Below are 27,392 nucleotides of genomic sequence, written 5' to 3' on the forward strand. Positions count from 1 at the left end.
GGGAACACCATTAATAGTAACATCCTTAGTAATAGACAGGGTATTATCTACACTTACATTTTCTGCTTATATCATCTACTAAAAGCAGTCATAGTAATCCTCTTTTAAAGAACCTCGCACCCCCCCTGGACAACCTTGGGACCCTCCTCTCCCCGTCCCCCAACAGGGGCAAGCCCCACAGTTTGATGACCATTGCTTACGTTGTATTTTTGTAATGAAAGCTTACATTAGCCATTGACTTTCTTAGTCATGCAAAGTCAAGCATGCTCATCTTTTTCACATTTGTTCATGACAGGTAAACGTGCATGTGTGACAGTGGAAACCAACATTTCAGATTCTTTTAAGATTGCATCATTCATAAACTCCATCATACACAAGAATGTAAACGTTCCTCATCTGTTAATCTATGCAATCACATGGTTTGCACGGTAAACAAAATATTATAAATGCATTCCTTATCTTAACGTAGCTTGCTAACTTGGATAAGTATTGGCTCACCAAAGAACACTGTACAGAAACAGCAGCTCCAGATATGTAGAGAAACAGATGAAAAACAGATAAAAAGAAGTTCTTTCAAAGAGTCTCTGCTTTTAAGGAAACTAGGGAAAGTAAGAATCTGCAAAGTAGGATATTCTCCTGCAAAATTGAATTGATCTTACAACTTTGTTCTCCAGGTTTTAAGTTTCCATTTGCGTTATTAATCAAGTTTGGCATATTGCTTTTCCTTCTAACCCCTACTTTCTTTCAACAGTAATTCCTTCCTCAGCTAACTGGGTAAGTTCTACAGTTTTAAATGTTTTCTCTTCCTACTTTTAACACTCACTGCAGTCCGATGCCTTTATGGTGGACTTCGATTTGAGTTAAATAAAAAAATTAACAACATACTACATAGGCAACTATTGGAACCATGAAAAAAGACAAAAACAGCCACACCAATTTTATTAGACTAGGCTGTATCAGTCAAAAATGTTATCACAAACGTTCTAATCACAACTCAACAAAGAAACAAGTTGGGAGGAAAGGAAAGTTTCAACATGGCAATGTTCCAGAGTAATAATAGAAGGGAGAGGTTCAAACAAGTCATTATTTGTAGAACTCGTGCTCCTGTTCATCTTTCTTGATGACTGTTTTGTAGGCCTTCTCAAAATCCTTGGACAAAACGATATAACGGTTCTCTCGGACAGCCAGCATGCCACCCTAGGGACAAAAAAATACATCTGTCACTCATCGGTAGCAGTAACACTTGCAGAAACATTTACTTATGATAGATGACCCAGAACCACTTACTATGGAATGGCTTAAGCCTAACCAACAAAGCCTCACACAGACTATAAACTGCTGTAACATAATATGAACCAAATGCCTTTAGGCCTTAACACCCCCACCAAAACATGGATAATTTGTAGACCCAGCCACAGCCAGTATTTGAAGACTGAGGGACCTCTATAAACCTATTATTTTCTGATACTGAAAAAGGAGTTTGGCATCAGTTTACATATTCATACCATGCACAAAAAACACTAAACCATATTACCACAGTTAATCTATACCCCCATATCCATGCTCTACACCGCCCTCAACTAAGCTTTATCCAGAGTTTGCCGCTGTTTAGACACCTTCCAATACACACTTTCCACTGATAGTGTTTCCTGTGTGATATGGGCACGGTGGAGGCATGGAGGCGGGACCAATACAGAAATGTCTGAATTTAGCAAGGAAATTAACAGGAGGCCCATGCTGCAGTTCTCGAGTGAGACGTACAGGGAGTGAAAAAAGGGATATGTATATTACGTTGCTTTCACCCGCCATAAGTCCGTGGCTGCAGCATGCTTCAGAGAGGCAGAGTGAATCTCCAATCTCTCCTGCGAAGAGGCTTGGGGGAGCAATGCAGAGACCTGTATGTACTACAGAGAGCAGCTTGCTCCCAATACTTGACAAGCAGTGTCAACTTTGACCTGCTAAAGGAAATGCCAACTTGGAACCATCAATAAGGCAAAAGGAAGATCCTTGGTCAACCAAAAACATCCTCCTGTGCAGTGGTCTGTAATCTTTGGTTCTCCAGATGTTTTGGACAACTCCCATCATCCCTAGCCAGCTCAGTCAACAGGGAGGGAGGATGGGAGTCCTAGTTCACAACATCGGGAGAGCCACAGGTTGCAGACCTCTGCTCCAGGGATTGGTGTGGAAATCACCACACAAGACAGCCGGGCATCCATTTAATCTACATAGGAGGTGGCAACAAACAACAAGTAGCTTACATAGGACAGCAACATACATGCAAAACTATTTATTTACTATTCATGGATACATCTGTCAGTTTGAAATAGCAGTGAATTAAGTGATTCAGATATATAGTGTTTTCCTCTAATACATTGATGGTTACCATTTGTATTTATTTTATTTATAAAGTGCACCAGGCTCGAGGGCATCCGGGCGCATCACTTAGTTACAGCATGGTAAAAGGCAAACAGAACATTATATTTACAATTTAAATTAGAGTTCTATACATACAGGCAAGTACAGGATCAGCAGCAGCCTCTTTATATGAAGTGAGGCTGGCGGCTATTGCATGGATGGAGGTTGGCGAGAGGATAAGGGCGAGTCTTGGGCGGATAGCCAAATTTTGGCCATGTTTTTGAATCTTTGGAAGGAGGGTTCTGCTCTTAGCGGGTTGGGAAGAGAGTTCCAGAGTTTGTCGGCCATTACTGTGAAACTGGTCCCGCCTGATCTTTGAAGGTTGAAGCGTGGTATGGAAAGGCAGTTAGCATGAGCAGTTCTGCAGGGTCTGTTACTGAGTTGTGGAAGGAGAATCTATTAGCCAAGTAGCAAGGTGCTTGGTTTGAGAGGCATTTGTGAGTGAGAGCCAGTGTTTTCAATTAAATTTGTTGTGAGACTGAGAGCCAGCGTATGTTACGTCTGGTATCTGAGCTATGTTGGTTCCTGGGGATGTTTAGTGCTACTCTGATGGCATTGTTTTGGATAATGTGTAACTTGTTTAGGTTACAAAGGTTGGTGCCCACGTAGAGGGCATTGCAATATTCCATTTTTGGCAGCACAAGTGTCCTAGCAAGTGTGATGCAGTTAGCTGGTGATAAGAAAGGACGACTAGCTGTGATAAGCTTGCAGGTGTATGCCGCTGCCGAGGTGAATGCATTAGTTTGTCTAGCCAAGGATAGTGTGGAATCGATGTAGATCCCTAATGTTTTTGTGTTCTTGGAAAACCTTAATGGTGTTACCATCAATGGTGAAAGATTTAAACGCGGGGTCTAGTTTGGCGAGTCGTTGGTGAGAGCCGAGAATGAGGAGCTCTGTCTTTTCGTCGTTCAGGCAGAGTCCATGCTGTGCCATCCAGGCTTGGATGACTTGGTAAATGGCATCTGGGTGTCGTCAGCATAGTTGGTGTATGACACACCCAGATAATCCAAAATATCAAATAGTGGCTTTGTAAACACAGTGTACAGAGTAGGGGAGACACACGAACCTTGTGGTACCCCGCAGGTGACAGGCGAGGGTATGGCTGCTGCTAAGGGGGGGGGGGGGGGGGGGGGGGGGGGGGGGAAAGACCTGCATCGATCTGTTGTCCAGAAATGAACTGATCCAGGCTGTGGCTTTATCTGAGAAGCGGGCAGCTAGTTTAAGGTGTTGACACAGTATTTGGTGATTTACAAGATCGAATGCCGCAGAGAGGTCTTTTAGGTCTTCAATCTGAGTTTTAAGATCGATAAGTGCAGTTTCAGTGCCATGTCGCGGTCGAAACCCAGATTGCCTAAATCCCAGGAGTTTGTTAGATTCAAGATATTCTTGAATCTGTAAGTAGGCAGCTCGATCAAGGATTTTTAGTAGAAAAGGCACCGTAGTGATGGGACTAATTGTAGGCATGTTAGCGTCCAGGGTTGGTTTTTGTTAGGAGCGGGATAACCCAGGCGTCCTTCAGATTGTTGGGTACGATCCCAGTGCTGAAAGAGGAGTTAATGAAAGTGATAATGAACGGAGCTAGCTCATGGGAGGCCTCCTTAATGATAGGCGCGGGGCAAAGGTCCCCCTGGCAGTTGGAGGGTTTTAGGCTGTTGATAGTATTTTCCACTTCAGTAACGGAAAGGGGCGAGAAGCTGAAAGGAATCCATGAGTCAGGGGTAGGGTTGTTTTTTGTCGGTTGAATGTTAGGTTGCGAGTTGAATTGTTAACTGGTTTGTTTGTTGTTAATTTTGGCTTGGAGGGATGCTATCTTCCCAAGGAGTGCGTTTTGAATATTAGAGCACCAAGTGCTATCTTTGGTGCAAGTGTCAGGTACAGTGACAGGGGTTTCAAGTTCTTTTCATATTCTGAACAGCTCTTTAGTATTGCATTTGGCTTGTTCAATGCGTTTGTTGTAGGTGTCTTTTTTTCGCCTGGAGTATGGGTTCCTTATTGTTTAGCGTTGCTAGAATAATGCTGGCTTTATTAGATTCAGTGGGGTTACTTTTCGTTGGTGCTTCAGAATTTCGTTTTTCTTTGCGTAGGGTTCTAAGCTGGGGTGTAAACCAGGAGTTGGTGAGCTTGAGGTTTGGGTTTTCTCAGCTTAGATAGCGCAATGTAGTCAAGGGCTTTTAGCATAGTTTGGTTGAAGGTGTCAACCACGACAGTTGGGTTGGTGCATGAGAGTGCCTGTTCATTGAGAACTGGTACGATAAGAGGGAGGAGTTTATCACAGGTTATGTTGTGCTCATTTCTAGTGGGAATAGCAGGTGCGACGTCTGAGGTGGAGCTAAAGGTTTTGGCGAGGATGTTGAAGGTGATTAAGCGGTGGTCCGGCCTAGCACAAGGTTGGTTCGATTCTACATTAATTTCACAGTTAAGGTCAGCTATCCAGTCAAGGATTCTACCCTTGCAATGTGTATGTTTATTGATATGCTGAGTAAAGCCTAGGTTCGTGAGCATATTGTCAATCACCAGGGCAGCAGTGTGGGAGTCGGAGAGGGCCAGGTTGAAGTCACCTAGTGAAATAATTTGAAAATTGGTTTTAGTATTGTCTGCCAGAATGTTGGATAAGTCTACAGAGAAGGTGGATAGGGGCCCTGGGTGCCTGTAGAATAGATGCAGTGTAATGGTGTGGTTAGGGGTGAGAGCAAATTTAACTGTCAGCACTTCTGCCGAGGAAATTTTATGCACCGAGGAGGGACGGAAGTTAAGAGAGTATTTGTGGATGATGGCAATGCCACCTCCTTTGGATCGATTAGTGTTGCAGTCGTGTCTGATGTTATAACCTGTGGGAATAGAGTAGAGGCCCTGAGGCAGCATGGAGCCAGGTTTCAGTGACGGCCATGAAGTCGAGGTCATGAGTTAGGATGAGATCAGCCACATCTAGTGCATGGGCTGTAAGGGTTATAGCATTAATTAATGCCCCTTTGATGGTATTTTTAATCGGGGTTCTTGGCTTGGGTGGTAGTTGTGTGTGGAGAAGTGACATTCCTAGTGCTAGGCTGTAGGTGTTTTTTATGACGAATGGGAGTCATGTGGTGGTGAGAGGCATGGGTGAGTCTTGAGCCAAGTCTGGAGTTCCTCACTGAGATTGAGCATGGTTGGTTCGAAGTAGTGTCAATCTGGAAAAGTGAATACCTTTCATTTGGATGATAGATGTATCTTGATGGCCAGGGGCCAACCGTCTAATGCACAGAATTATAGAAATACAGACTGCTATGCTTGACCAACAAGCGGCCATTTTAAACATAGCAAGAATCGCCATTTTGCTTGTTAACCATTGCTCATTGCTTTCTGTCTAAACTGCTTTGCAGCTTGCAATTCTTGCGAATTCTGCTTACTCTGCTCAACTGTTAACATTGTTGTCTGAATATGAAAGGGCAAGGCCGCGGGACTGAGGAGTTTGTTGAAACTCCTCATGAGCAGCCCAGAAAGGAATGCCCACGCTCCCTCTCTGTAGCCTTGAGGGAGAGCTGCAGGGCATTTAATCATTTCACAGCTGCCAGCCAGTCTCGTACTGTGGTAGAATATGTTAGAATAAAGCAGCTAAAGGCTTGAATTATGCTCTTCTTTCGGCCCCCCTTCACAAAACCCTTTAGAGCGTGTCGGCTCCCAGGACACGAATAGCACCTCATAGATAGCAAAGCTTGGAATGTGACTCTTCCCCTGTGTGCAGCTTGCTTCCAAGAACAGAAGCACTGTGTTCTGTTCAACAACTAGAAGATGCCTCCGCACTTTTTAAATGGCACATTGTTACTAGAATAGACATCGAAAGTGTCACAATTGTCATACTTGTCATAAATGTCCATCATCATCCAGAGTTCAAAAAAACTCAATAAAAGGGGGGTGTTAAACATGTCATAGCTGATTGTATGATATGCATTTTGTATATATGTAACTGATGTACGTAATTCGCTCTCTTGCGTCCCTCGAGGTCTAGAGAATACACGTTGCGGGGCGTGAGACCATAATTGGCCAATTGGGACTATTTTGCTTGCAATAAACCCTAGCATTGGGAATTTTAACCTCGTGTCTGGCGCATCTTTTCGTGTATGGTTATTGCCTTGTTTCCATATCGCGAGGGACCCCTAAGGGCCCCTTTCAGTAGGTCTAGTGGCAAAGTGTTGGAGCCATAAGGCAGGGTTATTGATGTATGGATTTGTGTGGGGATGGGTAGTAGCCATAGTTGTAATATTGTGATAGCGAGAGTTGGAAGATGGGGCAGAGTTGCGGTTATGAGCAATTGCTGAGTGGAGGTAGAGGGTGGATACAACAGCTAATGCAAGTAGCTTAGGGAAAGGTGGTCGATAGGAGTGATTGACTACTGGGGGCAGGTTGTGCCAGGGCATAGTGACTAGTCACAGAAGTGAGGTCGCAGGTGGGTAAGGTTGCAGTATGGACTAGTACCAGGGAGGAGCTAGTGAAGCAGGAAATGCTAGAGTACAGTTAACTGAAGTAGCCTAGAAAATAGTTGTTGCTATCTCACGATCTGGTAGCGTTCCAACTAGGAGGGGCAGGAAGCAACAAACAATACAGGTGCCGCGATTTCACAAAGTACCTCCATGACAAAAAAACAAAGCCATGTTAGGTCAGATCTTTTCATGTTATGCCAAATCTCCTTCACATGCGAGATCCCCAGCATTTCTTGCTGGACTTCTAGGTTTTTGATCTATGTTCCTGAGTGAGAGGGAACCATTTTCCCCACTCGCCCTAACTATGGGAGTCATTTTTGTGTCCCTCCGTACTTTCCTTTGGGAATCATGTTGCCCTGCAATTTTATAAGCATCTTTTGATAACACACAAACACTCTGTGCAATATGTCATTGAGCCCCTTGGGCTTTCCTTTTTTATTGCCTTTTACTTTCCATGTGAGAACTACTGTTCCCAAGGACTGGTGGGTGGCTTGAGGGAGGGAGGGAGGGGCGGTTGTGGGATACTTTTGATCCTGCTTACCTTTCTTTTGTGAGATCAGCAGACACCGCCGTATGTGGAGGGCTGAGGGGTGACACTGTATCCCCTTTCTCACTGTTCTTGTAACATTTCTGTTACAGTGAAAAGCATACCTGAATGGCTGGTGTCAGTGGACATGTTCTACTGACTTGTGTTATTTTTACCCACAGGCTGTAATCTCAGCCACGATAATGCACAGAAGGGTCACCATTGACTCAAAATGGTGGCTGTATTCATTTTTCACCATTTGTGTGCTTGTCCATTCTTGATCCTTCTTGGCCGTCCTTGGGGGGGGGGGGGGCGCTTTGGTGGATACTGGTTTGACTTTGGTCTTCGGCAGGAAACCCTTCAGAAGCCTGCCAAGGCTCAAGTGCATCTGTGAAGACTGGAAACGAGGGAGGATTCCTAACCAACGGAGGCCTTGGTCTTCTGGCATGCCTGCCTGGAACCAGTTTTAACTGGGAGGTTGGCTGTCCGAAAAGGACAGGCAATCCCCAAAGTTTGAATGTAGCATGAGTGCCGATTGGATGGAAACCTGGATAAACTGCTTGGATCCTGAGGTTGAAGACAAGTCGACAACTGGAACAGAAGATGAAGACGACAGGAGACACCTGCAGCCCCTTTCCGTAACTGGTGAAGACTGCTGAAGTGACCGCTGGTGTTGTATCCATAATCTGTCCCAAGAAGACCTGTAATTTGAGCCATGCCACGACGTGCTGAGACCTTCCTGGGCTGCAAAGTGCCAATATCTTGGAAGGAACAAGCTACTTACATGTAACTTGTTCTCCAGCGTGGGTCTGGCATGGATTCACATGCTCATGAATATTCCCTGTTGTCAGGCTGGGAATCCTCGGTAAAGAAAAAAATATGTTTCACTTCTGAACTGTCTTTCTCCTAACAACCAATCACTGAGCTCTGGGTCATACTGTCCCCAGCCAATGACTGCCCACTACCTAAGCCCGTCCTCTGGCAGCCATCTTCAGGTTTGGTAGCATGTAAAGTGGCATTAGGACCAAGAGAAGAGCCGCAGAGGGGTAGGCAGGAGGGTTTGCATGTGAATCCATGCCAGACCCATGCTGGAGAAGAACAGTGACAGGTAAGTAACTTGTTCCTTCTCCAGGATGGGGTCTGGCATGGATTCACATGCTCATGAATAAAGAATGCATTGCAGTACACACATGCACAACGACCTAAGGTGGCAAGGCTCAACATAAGCATCTCTTACATCCTCACCTTCAAGCGAACATGTTGCGCAGCACTGCTTGGCCGACTCTGGACTCCTCCCTGGACCTCCACATAGCAGCCCTGCAGATGCACACATGTACACCATAGTTGCAGCAATCGCTTTGGTCGAATGGGCTCTCGACGGACAGGCAATGGTCGGTTTGCCAACCGGCTACAATGGGTGATGCAGCCAGAGAGCCACATGGAAATGAAGCCTTGGAGAGGGCCTTCCCATGGTTCACAGGACCAAAGTTCACAAAAAGTCGCAACGTCTTCTGGAAACTCTTCGTGCGGTCCACGTAGAACTTCCGCGCTTTAGCCACATCCCGCAAGTGCAAAGTCCTCTCAGCCAGCGACAAAGGCGTCGGAAAAAATACAGGCAACACCAAGGGCTCGCTTAGATGAAAGTCCGACGGCACCTTGGGCATGAAGGAGGAGTGCATCCTCAGCACCACCCTTGTGTCGTGAAAAGTCAAATAAGGTGGCTTACAGGACAGGGCCTGAATCTCACCCACTCGTCGTGCAGAGGTGATGGCCATGAGGAACACAGTCTTCTATGACAAGAACTTCAATGGAACTGTCTGCATAGGTTCAGATGGAGGCCCCATGAGCCTAGTCAGTGCCACTGAGTTCCCACGTCGGGATCCTTCATCGATAGGAACGAACGAAACAGTCTTTTGACAAACTCTTTAACCAGACGGTGTGACCATAACAACGACCGTCCCGGAGATCTGGTGTAACGGGAGATCGTCGCTAGATGAACTTGGATGGAGGCATGGGCCAGTCCTGCTTTGGCCAACGACAGCAAATACGGCAGCACCTGCGGAGCAGTGACAGAGGGTCAATCTTCTGTGTACGGCACCAACTGGCGAACCTCTTCCATTTATGTCCGTAGCATTTAAGAGTAGACGATGCCCAGTCTGCTGGGAGAGTGTAACCCCCAAACTCTAATGCTGAAGAAGCTGGGCCTTCAGGTTCAGCGATCCTGGGTCGTGGTGCAGAATTGCGCCTCCTTCCCTGGCGAGAAGATCTGCGACCACCGGAAGCTTGACTGGAGGGGACGCTGACATGTCGAGAAGGTCTGGGAACCAGATCTGCCTCGGCCACGCCGGTGCAACGAGGATCATCCTGCACCAGGACCATCTGAGTTGATTGACTAGTCGAAGAAGCAACAGCAATGGAGGGAACGCATAGAGAAACAGGGCATCCCAGGGGAATGAGAATGCGTGGGGAAACCTGCTGGCGAACCTCCGGCACTTGATGGTCACCGTCGCAAATAGATCGATCTGGGGATTGCCCCATCTGCGGAACAGGTGATTCACTTGGTCCTGCCGAAGTTCCCACTCGTGGCAAGAGCGCAGCTCCCTGCCGAGAGAGTCTGCGACAGTGTTCTTCACTCCTACCAGATGAAACGGGATGAGAAACAACCCTTAGGCAATGGCCCAGTGCCATAGGTCCTGCGCTTCTTTGGAGCGCGCCAGGGATCTGGTGCCCCCTGCTTCCTGATGTAAAACATTGTGGTGGTGTTATCCGTGAAGACCCGCACCACCCTGCCGTCGAGGGACGGAAGCAAAGACTTGAGGGCCCAAAACACAGCCTGCAGCTCCAACACGTTGATGTGCAACAAATTCTCCTCCAGTAGCCACAGGCCTCTTGCATGAAGACTTCTGTTGTGAGCTCCCCATCCCTCCAGAGAGGCGTCTGTTGTGACAGTCTCCTGGTGCAGTGGGGTCTGGAAATCTGCAGCCTCCCAGACAGATGTGCGCAAACCCCACACCCCCCCGTCCCCCACCGCCATATCGCTTGTATCGATCCATCAGTAGGTGAACGGTCCTCGCCATGTGGGTGACGGCAATGTCCATTGAATTGGCCCGGATGAGCCAGTCGTCCAGATAAGGGTAGACGTGGATCCCCTGCAGTCGCAGCTGTTCCACCACTGGCACCAGGCACTTGGTGAAAACCCTTGGCGCCGACTTCAATCCAAAGGGAAGGGCCTTGAATTGGTAGTGCTTCCCTTGAACCACGAAGTGGAGAAACTTGCGGTGCCCCTTGTGAATGGGGATGGGGTGGTACACATCCTCCTCCAAGTCCAGTGACGACAGGAAGTCCCCCCTCTTCCAGCTGTCCAATCACGTGCTGAAGAGTGACCATCCAGAATTTCTGGGACTTGATGTATTATTTTAGTCGACGGAGATCGAGGATGGGACGCCAGTCTTCTTTTGCACAAGAAAATACCCCGAGTACACCCCGGAGCCCCAGAGCCTCTTTGGGACAAGCTCTATCGTGCCTTTTCTTAACATGGCTCGCACCTCCAGAAACAGCAGAGGGATGTGGTTTTCCTGACGGGCCACTGGTGGTATTCGGGGACACTTCCGTTGAAATTCCAGGGTGTGTCCGTGGGCGAGAGCGTCCAGCACCCAACGGTCGGTGGAGATGGTCTTCCACACACTGACGAAGTTCACCAGCTGGCCTCCCACCGGGGTGCATGGGTGGGGGACCAACACCACGGTCAGTTCAATCCTGCTTGGACGTCGAAGGGCCGCCTTGGGGACCTTGGCAACGATGACGTCCTCCTCGAAGGCCTTGGAGTGGTCCCTGTTGATTTACTGGGCAGAAGAGCAGGAGGGTTGGCGGTAACTAGCGGAGCCCCCGCTGAAACCCTTGGGGGAACCCTGGGACTTGCTGCCTGTGGGCCGAAAGGACGGCCTCCGTTGTTGAAGAGTGCCCAAGGCCCGTGCCGTCTCCGTGTCCGTCTTTATGGCTTGTAGAGACTCATCTACAGCCTTCCCGAACAAATTGTCCCTGTCGAAGGGCATGTCCAACACCTTTGACTGAATGTCCTGACGAAAGTTGGTGGCCTTGAGCCAGCCACGACGACGAAGGCAAACGCTGTTGCCCTTTTGGCAGAATCCCACGTCTGCAATGTCCGTGGCCACTGTGATAGCGTGGTCCGGCGCCACTTCGCCTTCTTGCAGAATTTCCAGAGCTTCCGACCTCTTGTCGTCCGGGATGAAGTCTAGGATGGGGGCGATCTTGGGGTGAAGGCTGCCGAGGAAGAAGCGCAAGAGGATGACTTCTTGACAGCCGCTGACACCACAGATGGATGGTTGGGCCCACAAGCACTTGGGCGCAGAGTCTGTCACCCTGTACTTCTCAAGGCGATCCTTCTTCGGCGGGGCCATAAAAGGTTTCTTCATGAGAGACAAACCTTCATCCCAAATGTCATCCAGGAGTGGGACCGAGAGGATGGTCTTTCTCCTCACCTTGCAGCGCTGATATATGAAGCCCTCCTCCTCTTCTGGAGCGAGTTGGAAAAGTCCTGACACACTAGAGATCATAAAGCGGAACAAGCCTATCTCGTCCGGCGTGGAAGATCTGGGGTGCTGGGGGGTTTGGAGATAGGGGTCCCCTAACTCACCGTCGCCGCCTGTGCCTGGTTCAGTCTCATCCCTCGTGGGTTTGGGGGGGGTTCGGGGGGGGGGGGTGGAGGGAAGATACGGGTGGTAGTGGGGGGTGGCAAGGAGGTTGACAGGGGGGGGGTGGTCGGCTGTCACCGGCGCAGCGGGTGGGCTGCTGGCGCGATAGGTATCCTTGTCTGTATCTCAGAGACCAGCATATGCAGTGTCGATAGAATGTCCACAGAGGTCTCCACGAGGTAGCTGAGGTGGGGGTGGCAGCTGAGGTTCAGGCAGAATAGGCCGCTGGGGCACCAGCCGGGCACCCAGGCCCTTGTCGCCTTGCTGCTCTTCCTCGACAGTGTCGTTGCCTTCGTCCGCGTGCTCGTCGTAGGGCCCGGTTCCCACATTCTCCTCCTCCTGGATGGCTTGCAGACCGGTGAGCTCCTACTCGGGAGATATCCATACCCTGGAGGGCCACCAGGCACACCCCTGCCCGCTTCTTCGCCTCCAGAGGGTTAGGTCTCATGGAGATGACTGGCATCTTCTCCGGGGTTTTCTCTATGGGCCAGAACGCAGCCTCCCTCCTGGGAGGTGGTGTTGCGCCCTGCAAAGTCGTCTTGAGGGCCTTCGCAAGCGTCACTGCCACCCTCTCGATGGAAGGCTGGGCCTTCGCCGGGTGTACCCGGGCCTTCACGGTCAGGGCCGGAGCCTTGTCTTGCTTGGCCTTCTCCTTAGGGGGAGGGTCTGCGTCCCGATCCCCCTTGGCCTTCGCCGGCAGGACAGACTTGGGCTTCTCCTTGAGTTTGCCCGGATGATCCGACTTGGCTGATGATCCTGAGCGTTGACTGGTGACGGAGGCTGGAGACGATCGTGCCCTGGCCGCCGGAGAGCCCATTGCCACAGCGCTCCCGGTAGCAGTGGACTCGCGGTGCTTTTCCTTTTGTTAGACCCCCGCGGGAAGGGCACCATCAAAGGTCTTAGAAGCCCACTCAGACTTCTTGAAGCTGGGGTACAGGCAGTAAAAACACTCGGAATGCTTGTCGTCCGAGAAGACATTCCGTGAGCCGCAGCTGGAGCAAATCTTGACCAGTGAGTAGACTCCTGCTTCTCCTCCGACATGGTCCACGTGGCGTAGGCCTGAAGAATCTTCTGGAAGCCTCCTCGAAGAAACGCGATGAAATTCACCCTTGAGGGGCGCTGAAGAATCCGAAAACGGGTTCCTGTAAATTGGAAAGGTTGATCGATGGAGCGCAAGGCTCGATTGACCGGTAAAGAGTAAACTCTTCGAAAAAGCGAAAAAATGCAGTAAAAGCTTCAGAGCTAAACATGAGGACTCCCAACACTTGAATGTGCAGTAAAAATCTGAAGCTTGCTACCAGAGGAGGAGCTTAGGTAGAGGGCAGTTATTGGCTGGGGGCAGTATGGCCCAGAGCTCAGTGATTGGTTGTTAGGAGAAAGACAGTTCAGAAGTGAAACAAACTGTTTTTTTCTTTACCAAGGATTCCCAACCTGATGATGGAGAATATTCATGAGCATGTGAATCCATGCCAGACCCCATGCTAGAGAACTTGCCACCATCCTGCAGTGCATCATCTTCCCGTGAACGAACTGTCACGAAACGGTTGACTCCTGTCTGAACGTCAGAAGTAATATCTGTGATTCTGGAAATGCATTGGAGGGACTGGGCCTCCATATCATTGTTCTGTACTCCCTTATCATGTGTGTTCTGTGGGACTCCTGGCAGTGCAGCTCTTGCTCTTTTTGGTTGTGGTGAACAGAGAGACCCTTGGGATACCCATATGACACCCATAGATGGGGTTAAAACCCTGTACCTCTAGTGTATGTTTTTGGGCACCTGTGTAACGCTCACCTGACTCCCACGGAGGCGCTGGTCTAGTCTGCGTTGCTGTGGCCTCTTCGAGCGTGATGCGCAGAACTCGGAACACCGACTGAACAGGACCCTCAAATCTTGCTTGTCTGGCCCGTAGGAATATCCTTCTGCAGATGAGAAAGGGGATTAACAGTCTGCAGAATAGTGTGCTTGCTCTCCCGTTCTCCCCTTCGTTCTTCTGACTTCCTCCGAAATTCCCGGTTGAAGCTCACCTTATGGTTTGAAAGGATGAACTCTCCATCCTGCTTCTGGTGCAGGGGTGCGTGTTAGTCCAGTTACTTCACTGGTTTTCAGAATGGTGCTGGCAAAATCCACTTGACTTTTCCGAGCGGAACACTAAGTATGAAGATTACAAAAGTTCAAGTGTTGAGCCTCCTTTTCTGTTGCCTTGCTAACCTGTGATCTGTCCTTTATTTCAGGTGCAGAATGAAGACGATGCGTTGAGGGATTGAATTGCCGATGGTAAACTCAGGTGAGTTAGCGATGGGGGCGATCCCTCTTAATGTCTTTATATTCCTCCAGTAATGTCTTTTGTCCTTTCCCCATAGGGGCCGGGGTGCGGTACCTGCCAACGAAGCGGCGCCGACCCGAAATGAGGAATGGTCCACCAACAGAAGACCGGTAAGTGTTATGGCAGAAAATTAGGCTTTCCTCATATGTTCCTTCTGCTCACCTTTTGTCTCTTCTTCTCTCCCCTAGGCGCAGAAATGTGGCGACCGGTGCAGACAGTCGCGGTGGAGCCAGAAGAACTCCCGAGGACAGGTGAGTGAAGCGCGGCGCTGCAGCGAGCAACGCAGTGCTTTTAAATGAAAGTCTTTTCTCAGGAATGCTGGCGTGAAGGTTCCGGATGCAGGTAAGAAGTTTGATAAAATTCTTGGTTTTCACCTTTCTCTTCTCTTCTTTCCTTACAGGTGTTCCAGGATCGAGGCGGGCGTGGCTGGAGACCAGATGCAGGAGCAGACACGGTGAGCGTTCAGCTGCTTGGATGCAGAACAACGCGAAGCGTGAGCTACTGTCTGGGCGTGGCTTAAATAGCCCCCAAAGTAGTTCCAGGTAAGTATCCTTCCCTGGCCACGCCAGAGTGGCAAAATAGTCCCAATGAAAAAAATAGTCCCTTTCAGGTCTCAGGGAGGCCTGAATCTTGCAGCATGGTCTGCATCAGGTAAGTGCACAAAACACCTTCCTTTATGAGCCTGGCGCCTATGGCGCCAGGACTGATGTCCAACATGAGCCTGGCGCCAACGGCGCCAGGACAGAGTCCAAAGAGCCCCTATAAGGGGCCGCTGGGCTTTTAACCGGGGGCATGATGCCTGCTCCCGGGGGTACTGGGCCTGGCCTGGGTCTCCGGGGGTAGGCATCATGACAACCTGTATGTGGCCCACAGAGCATGGTATGGGCTGGTGGCACCTCCCTGTTTAATTTGACAGGTGCTCTGAGAAGCCTCCATTTTGGGATACCCAGGCTCTGCCATAGGAATCAGTGGATTCCTGATATGAGGCAAGATTGTTTTCCCAAAGTCCTCGGAAGCCCAGACTCCGTCCCTTCCCCTGACTGGCAGTTGGGTGGAAGAACCATATATTATATTGTGGGGAAGTCCAGGCAAGACTGGCTGGAGCCTTCCCAGTGACTGTATGTTGTGACTACACCCTTGGGGTGGGTTCTGTGTGAATAGAGTGCATGACCAATATGCATTCTATGTTATAGGTGTCTGGTATCTGTGTGACACACAAAGAATGAGACAACCCTGCCTGAAACTGACATGAATGCAGTGTGGTGTGGTGTGCAGAAAGGCTGAGTGCTTGCCCCGATCCACATTCCTTGTTATGGGTGTCTGAGTGGAAGTGAATGGCCTGAATGCACTGTGAGCCCGATTGGCTGCCTGCCTGCATGAATGCCCTTCTGTCGGATTGGCTGACTGAGCTCGGCTCAGGAGTGTGAATGAGGGACAGATGTGTATATCTGGGGACCTCTCAGTTTCCAATTTGTTCAGAAGCTGAAGTTGAAACTTGAAGCTGCTTATCCTTGAAGGTTTGCTGCTTACCGTCGACGAAATATGAAAGTTGTCGAGTCCGTCGAGGACTGATCCAAGAGAGGACCGGGCTAGGAGACCTCTACCCGAGCGATGAGTGAACATCGTGCAGAAGCGGATCATCGAGGCACCCTGGAAGCCAGTCCCGATAGGTTGTCAACCGGAGACGGGGTCCACGAGAAATCTTGAAGTAAAGCACCAGGACATCGAGGCCATCGAAGTCTATCATCGTCGACTGGGGTGGATTTCCGTGACTGCTGGAAGCCTGTAGAGTCGTGTTGCCCAGAAGCGGGGACAGCTGGACGCCATGCTGCTCGAAGACCGGAGCCGCAACGCTCCACCTTTTGCCGAAGAACATTTTGAATGAAGGGCTCCCTTGTTATGACCGTCGACCGCTTTTGTCCCACCGCAGAAAGTCGAGGTCGTCGACGACCGAGAAGAATCCGCGGGGTTTCTCACCACCTGACGTCCACAAACATGCTGAGTGAAGATCCGAAATCCAGCTGTGGTCGAGTCCCGATCGCCAATGCCAGCCCTACGTTCTTCACAGAGTCTTCTTTGCGGCAGCAAACTCTTTACAGAGAGCAGGACCAAGCAAGCTAGGCAAATGGATTGGACGAGAACCCTTCTTCACCGGCGCCTCTAAAAAGGCACCAAATCCACAGATCAGCGTTGCAGCACGAAGAATCCTTTGCTGGGAGTCCCCTCTCTCAAGTGTTGCTATGAAATCCCATCCAGAATCCCTCCTTTCGTCACCACAACCAAGGAACAGGAGACTGGGTGTCACGATGCCCGCTCCCGGGGAGCCGGCTCAGGCCCTGCGTCCCAGAAAGCGGACATCAAGTCCCCGGGGAAGGTCCAAGCAACCCCTTATAGGGGCCCTTTGGACAGCGTCCTGGCGCCTATGGCGCCAGGCTCATAGAAAATGTCAGTCCTGGCGCCAGGCTCATTATGAAAGTGTTTGGGTGCACTTACCTGATGCAGACCATGCTGCAGAACCCCGGCCTCCTTGAGGCCTGAAAGGAACTACTTTACCTGTGGGACTCATTTACCACCCGGGCGTGGTCGGGGAAGGATACATACCTGATTGGAGGAAGGACACATTCTAGGAACTTCTTCCAAGGCTATTTAAACCACACCCGATCAGCCACACGTGCTTCGCGTTGTTCTGCATCTAGCAGCTGGACGCTCACCGTGTCTGCTCCTGCATCTTGACTTCTGCCACACCTGCCAGCATCCTGAATCACCTGCAAAGGAAGGGAACAAGAGAACAGAAGGAAAAGGCCTCACCTGCTAAATCTGCATCCCAGAGACATTTCGCCGACAATCCTGAAAAGGAAGACATTTATTTTTAAAAGCACATCGCATCGATCGCTGCAGCGCCGCATTCTACTCACCTTTACAGGGCGCCTCCATGTTCAGCAGCGACCATCCGGATTCGCAGTCGCGCCCCCGCGCCTAGGGAGAAAAAGACAAGAACAAAGGTGAGAGAAAGAAGGGAAAAGGGAAGCTAAAACTCCATGCCAAGACTTACCTGTTGGGTCATTCCCTTTTCATTTCGGGTCCGCGCCGCATCCAGGCATTTTCGGACCCCGGCCCCTAAGGGGAAAAAGACATCAGCGTTAATGAGTGAATGAAAAGACATTACCAAAACACTCATTAAAGACTTACCTGATTTCTACAAGGATTTCACCGCTCACCTCGGGTCGGTGCCTGTTCCCCAGCATTCCGTACCCCGGCCCCTATGGGGAAAAAGACACTAGCACTAGAACATTAATGCATGGACACAAGGGGAACCACTTATAGAAAAAACTTACCTGGAAGCCAAGCAAGTTTGGTTCTCAACCATCCGAAAATCCAGTGACGTAACTGGATACCAACGCGCCCCTGCATCAGAAGCAGGATGGAGAGCTCGTCCTTCCAGACCCTAAGGTGAGACGCTACAGGGAAGCACAGAAGGGTTTTGAGGAGGGTGAGAGGGGTAAGTGGGAGGCCGATTGCATTACCCCGCAGACAGTTAACCCCCTATTCTCACCTACAGAAGGATACTTCTGCGAGTCAGACAAGCCAGATCTGGAGCCCGGTCCAGTCCGTCTTCCGAACCCTGCGCATCACCTTAGACGAGGTCACAGCAGCGCGAACCAGGCCAGCGCCCCCGTGGGAGTCAGGTGAGCGTTACACTGGGTCTACAGCTGCTACAGTGTGAAGGCATACAGCTTCTTCATCTACATCACTCCTGTGTGGTTAGGGGTGTAATTCATGTTGTTGGTAGTTCGCACATCTGTGTACGCCCAGGCCCAACGCTGGAACACATGCATTCACAGAGTCTTCTCCAAAATCCCTGAACCATTTTACCAACACGAACCATCTTAACTGCAACAGAAGATTTCCAGAGGAACTCTGGACTTTAACACAGCTTGTGCTTGCCTTTTTAACTTCCAATCTGACCCTGAAAGAGACTCAGCACTAGATAGTAGGCTATTACTCACCTTGGAATTACATAGTCATTCTGGAAAGTATTACAAAGTTCCTCCTTATCTTTGAACTGTTTCTACTATTCTGAAAAGTAACAATAAACTTTGCAAAGTGTTTACATGCTTGTGTTGGTCTTGTACCTCAATATTATTCCTGAAACAGAATAACTCACAAAGTTAGTACTCACAGTTGAATTGGATAAGGACATTCTGAAAAGTAATTGCTAGGTTCTTCCTTACCCGACAATTGGGTCTACTCTTCTAGAAAGTTTTACACATTTCTTACTCGCCTTTGAATTGCTTACTGCAATTATAGAAAGCATAACAAGGTTTACTACAAAGTGTTTTTTACTTACCCAGACTGGCATACTGCCATTCTATTAGTCTTTTACATGGTGGTTTGCTTAACAGAAGTATTGCATTGGTTTTATAAGTGTTTACGTGTTGTGATAGTACTTACTGTTAAGGCGAATTCTCATTGCTGTGCAAATTCCCTTCAACCTTGGAGAACCCAAGCTCTTTTGCTGGACTTAATTTCTACCCTGGAATGAGACCTTTTTCTCACGCATGTATTTTTGATCTGATTTTGACTCTGTGTTTCTTCGTTTTTGGAGTCTGACAAACTCCATAGGCATCTACCTTTTGCATTATGACACACACCACCTTCAGTGGAGTGTCACAGAGAAGTCCTTTGGATTTCTCATAAGGTTCAAATACCTTTTCACGGCTGAACTACTGTTCCCAAGAATAGTAAAGTGAAATTGACTTTACTTACCTTTTTCCTATGTAGGTCCAACACACCCGATCTTATGTGGAGTGCTGGGGGGGGGGTGTTACTTGGTAGCCCCTTTTCCTACTTACTCATAAAATGTTACATATTACCCTCACTACTTTAAATGGTTCGTGGCGTGGTTTAATTTTCCCACCATTGTGCTTTTCTACCGCAGGCTGTTTCCTCAGCTGCAGTCACCCATTGGTGACTATTGTGTCAAAATGGCCCTGGTCTTCTTTTTTTGCCATTTCTGGTTTGTGTGGTCTTTCTTGGATTTTACTCTGCCCTGCTGCTGTGCTGAAACTCCTTTTCTGAATCGACTAGAGAAGCTTCGGAGAGGACTTCTTCCCTTGGGTTGGTGGGACCAACTAACCCCAAGACGAACTTTGCTGAAAGTCCTTCCCCCCAACTAGCTGTACTTCTTTGCTGCTGCTGGAACAGAGTGCCAGGGGTCGAGAAATCCTTAGTCGAGTGCATCGTCTTTAAGCCGGACCGAAGCTCCAGGAAGATCCTGAGGACCCTCCTGAAGTAGGGTGACCCAAGTTTGAGTCACCTCACCAGAATGCTGGACTCAAGGAGTGAAGGAAGCCCATCCAGTGTACAAGATTCATGGTGGTGCTATTTGCAGGTAGCTGATACCGCAAAGTGCTGCTGAACTGAAAAGAGCCCGTAGCTGCCACCAACCTCTGAAATACTGAGTAGGCGTCCTCCAGATGCCTTGCCTCATCCCCATGAGTGAGGCCCAGGAACACAGGATCTGCAAGTCTGCAACCAGGATAGAAGCCAGCTAGATTCTCTTCTTCGAACCAAAGGTACTGTTCTAAGGGGTACACCCTTTGTCTGTAGCTTGCTTGCTTGTCTCAGTTGAGATATGCAGTAGCTGCCTTTCTAGAGTTATTCTAGCTCCAACTTTTCACAAGTGTAACAGCTTGTGTCCCAACAGTGATTTTCTACAACAAACTCTGCCCCCAGACATTAAAGGTAAGTTTGTCCTTGTAACATAAATGTTACATTTAAAATGAGAAAGGGGATACGCAGTATCTCCCTAGCACTCCACATAAGGTGGAGGGTGCTGGTCTCACTTAACACAATGTAATAGAAACTGTAGTTCTCTCAAGGTTAGCCAGAGAAGGTTAAAAGAAGAGCCCCTAGGGCAAGCCAGCAACAACAGGCACTTATTGCCTAAAATGTGTCAAAGAGGTTGAGTTTTAAAAGACACTATCTTAAAAATTACACCCAGTAAAAGATTCTGGGAGTGTGGGATAAGGTTCCCACTCACAGAGGTACAAGGATAAATAACCCACCACTAGAATGAAAAAGTTCTGGGGTTGACACAGGTCAGGAAGATTGATCATTGCTATGCAAATCTTACCTAACAGACCGATACTAAAAGTTGGGGCCTGTATACTAAGGGATAGTTTTATAGAGTCTTACCTCCAGGTAGAGTTTAGGAAAACTCCCAAAGCAAGCACCCAATGCCCGTTTGGCATTTTTCATGCACCCCTAGGTCCTTGGAGTTTATCCCCAGAGACTGGATTTTTAGCACTTACCTATGATTGATTAGGGATTGTACTGTAATAACCCACTGCACGGCACACCTGTCCATAGAAATCTATGTATTAAGAATATTGATCCATTAGGATTCTGTATCCAAACTTGGTTATTTTGTTTCCAGCTCTTTTTAAGTGTGCAGTGGGATTATATAGGTGTGGTAAAATAAACCAATATATATCCACACATTGGGTAGCCCTCAGGGGATGGTTAAAACTGGTTTAACTCCCCTCTTCTCCCTCTAGGTGCCCATTTAAGCATAAGGTTTAACTGTGTGTAATCTGTTTTTTTCTTGCACACTAGAAGTTGAGAAAAATACTGGGAGTGCTCATATATTGGCTTTGTGGCTGTACATGACTAATGTATTTTGTTAAGATGGATTTTCATAATCGACTGATTCTGAGAGGCTACCCTATTGTGTTGAACAGGTATAGAAACATGTCTAGGCAAACTATCTGGGTAGTATGACTGAGCAGAAAGTCTTAGAACTGGAACTGTGAGGGTGGGGAAGGGTTTGGTTAATTACACAGCCAGAATATATAAAACAAAATACAATCCTTTATTTAGGCCTTACAAAATATCTTAGCAATTCAAACATTCACTACTTTACACATTCACGTTGGTGTGCTCTGCTAAGAGCACCAACACGTTCCCGTTGGGGTACAGTAAATTGAGTTTAAAAATACTGTAGGATTGCGAAGAAAGAGAATAAAAAGAACACAGTAAGTAACTTTCGGTTAGCGAATATGTTAAAAAACAAAGTTTGAAACACCATACAACCCCCACCCCCATTATTGTTGAACAAAACATGAACTGAAATGGAATTAGTTAAATATTTGTCAAGCGCCCCTCCTGCTTTATAATTTAAGTCAATTTAATCTGGTTCTCTTTTAAATTAATAAAACCCATAAAATTTGTCGGATGTGGGAAGGGACGACAATCTTAATTAGAGTCTGCTCCGTTTGCTCAGCTAATGAGCATACACATGAAATCACAGCCGGGATCAAACATGAGATCAAAACATGGTTGAAATTTACTGGGACGGAAGATTGGTCGTCACTTGCCACTTTCATGTTTTGCGATAAACTGCTCTCAGTTCAAGTTTTTTCACTGATATCCGACAAACACATTGGTCGGCATCCCCTTTTGAATTTTTAAGAAAGAATAAATAAAAACGGAGGCAATACTCTGAGTCAACCACTACATGGCGGAATATGCAAAACCTTTGAATTTAAGCAGACCTTCAGAATTGCTTCACATAAAGTATGGATAGGCAGACAGCAAAAGCACTCACAACATTCATTAAAATGCATTTACATAAAAATATGAGATCTTTTATCAGCTTTCACTTGGCCTTTCACTGGCCACTTACCTCCTGACAGATAGAATTGATGTCAGCACCAGAGATCTTATCAGGTCTGGCAACATCTTGTGTATGGAGTAAAGGAAGATGTTAATCCTGCAAATCATAAGCAATAATTCCTTTCACCTGGTAGCGATGGACAGGCACCCCCCCCCCGTGAGAAATGGTTCCCTTCAGGCACACCAGAAGACAAATTATAGCAGACACACTGGAGCCTTGGCGGGCTACACAAAGGGTTCCTGTTGAAAACAAAACTCAAATCAGGACCTCACCATCCAAGGATGGTAGAAGGACCAAGAAAAAAATCACCACACAAGAAATGTTGAAAAAAGGAAGGCGCCACAATGTTGGAAGAAAGGTGAGCCTTCTGTGCATAGCCGCAGCTGCAAATACAGCCTGTGAGCAAAGAAGTTGGTAGAACACGTCCACTGCCACCACCCATAACTATAGGGTTGTTACTGTAACAGAGATGCTACAGGAGCAGCGATAAAGGGGATACTAGGTAACTCAGCACTCCACATAGGGTGGTGTGTGCTGATCTTTCAAAAGGGAAAGCTAGGCAGGATAAAGAGGATCCTTCTAAATTTGAAAAACAGTACTTCCTAAGAAGCCAAAATGTAAAAAGGAGAACCTAAAGGGCAGCAACAATGCAAATGGGGCGCTGTGGGTTGCAAAAGTGGGTTGCAAGGCTGTCCCACTGAATCTGGAAAGACATCAGACGAGAGCCAGATATTCACCGAATGTGGGGAAAGCTTCACTGACCCGACAAGTTTCATAAAACCCCAGAGTTCTCATGAAAGACCTCATAAATGCACATACTGCGAGCAGAGTTTTTTGCAACACTTCAAACTTGTTACGCATCAAAGGATCCATGGAAAGACAGAAGCATTTATCTGCAGCATCTGTGGGAAGTGCTTTGCTAACTAAACCACTAACTACACACAACACACTGGGCAGAGGCACTACAAGTGCAGTGAGTGTGCGAACAGCTCTACTCAGTACTGGAATCTGTCAACGCATCAGAAACTCCATACTGGAGAAAAGCCCTTAGACTGTATAGAGTGTGGTAAGCACTTTGATGTCGCTTTAAAGTTTGACATATCAGCAAAGATTCCACAGTGGGGTAAAACCTTACAAATGTACTCAATGTGAGAAAAGCTTTCTTTTAAGGACGACTCCACAAAAGCATCAGAGGATCCATACTGGGGCAAAGCCCTACAAGCGCGCAGAATGCAGTAAAACGTTTACTGATTCATTGAATATGAGATGGCACAAGAGATTGCACATGGAGGAAAAATAGCGCCATACAGAGTGTGCAAAATGCTTCATTCTCGGTTTACTTTTGTACAGTTATCTGAAGGCCCAACCAGGGGAGATACCATACCACTGAGTTGTTTGAGAGAAGAGCTTTGCTTTTAAGTGGCTTCATGCGTCTCATCAAATGTATTTAAAAGCATACGAACTAGAAGATAGTAATAGTGGTAAAATAACTGAAAAAGAAGCAACATTAGCTGCAAAGGAGTTAAATCACCACTTTAAACATTGACCACAAATGTAGTTGGGGAACACATATCTTTCACTGTCTAGCCTATTGTCTGGGCCAACCGACGCACCTGGATGCACCGCTAAGCATCAGGTACACATTAATTCAAGGTAAACCACTACATTGATCTGTGTCACCTGCTTATCTGTTACATAGTGCTGGATACAATATAGATGAGGAAAAAATGGGCTCTAGGATAGAACACTCCTGTGCTGAGCTCCATTTGTTTTCTGGTTGTCACTAATTATTCCATGCAAGGTCACAGGTGTGGAAAGGTGAACCCAACACCTTTCATAATGAGAAGGTAGAAATTCTGGGTTACCTTGCTGCGATTTGTTTTCATATAGTTTTGTGATTACAATAATTTACACACTAGATGCAGTGTCCGAGATAATGTTTTTTAATATGCAAAGGGTAGACAGATGACTGACCTCTTTCTAGACTGACACGTGTTTCGAACCCTAAGGTTCCTTCTGAAGGCAAGAAAAGTAACCTGGATCTTGGAATGTAGAGTGAAAGAAAAGGCTATGTGGTGGAGGTTGAATAACTGTTCAAATTTCAAGGCTGTTGCCTTCACGAGCATGTATGTATACTACGAGCCTTGAAATTGGAACAGTTATTCAACCTCCGGCACATAGCCTTTTCTTTCACTCTACATTCCAAGATCCAGGTTAGTTTTCTTGCCTTGAGAAGGAACCTTAGGGTTCGAAACACGTGTCAGCTGACCACTTTCTAGAATATCAGTCTACAGTTTGCATATTAAAAAATGTTCTCAGACACTGCATCTAGTGTGTAAATTCTTGTAATCACAAAACTCTTTGAAAACAAATCGCAGCAAGGTAACCAGGAATTTCTACCTGTATACAATATAGTTTATACAGCTTACTGTCTCAAATTCCGTTCGCACCTGTGTATGCCGAACTATCCTAAAGAGCATAAGGCATGGCGGCATTTGTTGCTTGACATACACGTCTATATCTAAGAATCTATCACCTGCAAGGACTTGCACAGCATTATTTGTAGCCACTGTGCCTGAAAACGTTCATCTACTTTCCTTGCACCACTAGTCCAAATTGAAAAGTATTGATTCACTCTGAACTATATGTTATCAATGCGCCCGTAATTTATATGTACTGCAATTTGAAATGTATTGATTGGGACTACTTATGTTCTCAATACACCTGCAATCTCTAGTCAAGACTCCATACAGTGCTTAGGTCATTATCATAATACCATAGCTGCTCACATAGGATCGTCAGGGCCCATATCACCATCAAGTAAACAGCTACCTGGACTCACTCAAAGCATGTCAAGTAAATTGCTCAAAATGACTGCCCTTATAACACTACACTCATGCAAGTCAGATAAAAATATGTCCTGGCCTCAGATGTCCCGAACCATATCCATGCCTCGACAACCTCCCGACTCGCACTCCATCTTGCCGACTTGCTTCCCACCAGCAGTTCTTACCCCCCCTCCCTAGGACGCCCCTAGCGAATTACAACCTAACCAAGCATAAGGACGAGCGGAGAATTGCAACCGTGGCAACCACTCAATGCCAGAGTCGCCCATACCCACTATCATCCAGAAACAATTTAGCAACTAGACCTAGGTTCATGAGAGACACCCTCATCCACAACGCCCCCCACCGTCCTAAGGAGGAATTCACTCTTAACACTTAGAACGGTCCGTTCCGGTACTCATGTTAGGCAGAAATGCATGCAGTACCCTCTGGGACGACCAAACACAATTAGGACTACAGGTATAAGCAAGACCAACCTTTGGTATATGTCTGTACTACACAGTTTGTTGGTAGCGAGTTCAGCAACTAGGCTCATCTCAAAAGTGAATGTGATCAGTACATGTAGTTACACAGAGGACTTTCAATCACAGTGGTTCAAGTAGACACTTATACTCAAGGTTTCTTGGTAAAACCTATTAATTTATTTACACAATCATTTATAAAACATTTCACTAGAAGAAGACAACTTAATATTATAGACCAATACACTTCAATACAAAACTCATGAGACAGTTTGAGCTCCCCTAAAAAAGGAGCCAAATGGCATTTCAGTTACTTAGCAGTGTGCAAAAAGGACAAAAGTAAGTAGAATAGATTATATATACTTTCTAGGCAGTGCAAATAGTTTCAGTTCACCAGAATAGTCAATTCAAGTCAATAGGCCAGGCCAAAGTCAACGGGCTAGTGTTCTGGATAGGAAAGAGCAGTTCTGGTAGCAAACGGTAAAGTCTTTGCAAAAGTTCTCCGAAGTAGTTTAGGCAAAAAAGAATCATTTGTGGGGTCACAAGCTGATTAGGCCTGCAAGTTGGCAAAGTTTCACAAGCTTTTTCCGCGAGAGTGACGTTCTCTCAATCGGGTTGGCACAGTACCTTTGTATGAAGAAAAATGTTGTTGAAGTCGTGGTTCCTGGCAGTTTCTGCAGATCTTGCAGATCTTGCCGTTCCTGAGCCTCAGTCGTGGGGACAAGAGGGAGGACGTCGGGGGATTCCTGCACTGCTCGGGATCGTTGAAGAAAGCAAACAAAATGGAGTCACTTCAGTTCCAGTAGCTGTAGATTCAAGAACACAAACTGGTGTCCCTCTCTGTGGTTAAACCTAACCAGCCTTGAGAATGGTATCCAGGTGTCTTAAGAGTTGATTGGTCCACCAACTCAATGGAAGAAGCCGTCCTTGAAGGAGCTTCTCTGTTGAATGGAGTTTAGCAATTCGGACCTGCAGCAGGGCTTCACCGGGCAAACCAACGGTCCAGTGGTTGCAGCAGCCGTCCTCTTCCAGCTCTTCTTTGTTTCTTTCGTTCCAGTGGTTGACTTTGCCTTTCAGTCCACAAGACTTGCCTTTTAAATAGTTTTCTCCCTTTCATTCCAGCCTACCTATCACTCACCCAGCAGGGTGCCGGTCCTTGCCAGACAGTCAGCCAGCCAATCACACCAGAGAGCATTTGGGTCTCCTAGGAGACTAAGCAGAGTTTCGGGCACCTCCCTCACTTCCTTCCCACCCCAGACACTCGGGAAGGGACCAAACCTGGTTTGGCGCACAGCGTCAAACACTAGAAGGACCTTTCCAAAAAGAAATGGCGAAAAAAGAAGACCGGGACCTGTTTAAACAAAGGGGCTTAAAGCACCATCTTGAAAAACATGGCTCCCGTGATTTTTAGCGGTGTTCGCAGTCGGGAAAAATCATGGTAGTTCGTTGTAAAACCACTGCCACCAGCCTTTTCAATAGGAAAGGGTAGCATTTGACTGCTACATGAGTGTTTAGACACAGGGGATACTATGTAACCCCTCCAGCACTCCATGGAAAAATGGTGTGTGCTGGGTCTATGAATTTGGAGAAGACTAGTAAAGTCAATTTCACTTTACATTCTCTGGGAAACAGTAGTTTATCCAAGAGAAGGTATTTAAACCTTTGGGAAGTCTAAAAGACATCCCTCTGTCACTGCACTGAGGGTGTTGTGTAACACATGAAAAGATGATGCCTAAGGAGTCATCTAAAAACTCAGAGAACGCAAATGTAAAACACACATCAAAATACACGAAAGAGTGGGGGGAAAAAAGCTCACACTTTCCAGGAAAAAAATCAAGTTCTCAAAATCCAGCAAAGTTGCTGGGGGTCTCTAAGTTGAAGGGAATTACCACATTTCTGAGAATTCTCCCTAACAACTCAACCACCTGAATTCCTCTTGACTAATACCACCACCCTTGACTAACATCCTAGGCGCC

General features: G+C 47.4%; 1 protein-coding gene across 1 annotated transcript in view; it reads right to left on the minus strand.

Moving 5' to 3' along the window:
- Positions 1-922: 922 nt before the first annotated feature.
- The window catches only part of PSMC4 (proteasome 26S subunit, ATPase 4), a 184,191-nt gene continuing 157,721 nt past the window's right edge, over positions 923-27,392 (minus strand). Inside the window, exons 10-11 of the mRNA XM_069604943.1 lie at positions 22,119-22,174; positions 923-1,197 (exon numbers count right to left, since the gene is read on the minus strand). Of these exons, the coding sequence (XP_069461044.1) occupies positions 1,084-1,197; positions 22,119-22,174 (170 nt within the window). The 3' untranslated portion in view covers positions 923-1,083. The remainder of the gene's footprint in view (positions 1,198-22,118; positions 22,175-27,392) is intronic.

The sequence above is a fragment of the Ambystoma mexicanum genome, chromosome 1p, assembly GCF_040938575.1.
Source record: "Ambystoma mexicanum isolate Mex_15411 chromosome 1p, UKY_AmexF1_1, whole genome shotgun sequence".
Taxonomy (NCBI): Eukaryota; Metazoa; Chordata; class Amphibia; order Caudata; family Ambystomatidae; genus Ambystoma; species Ambystoma mexicanum.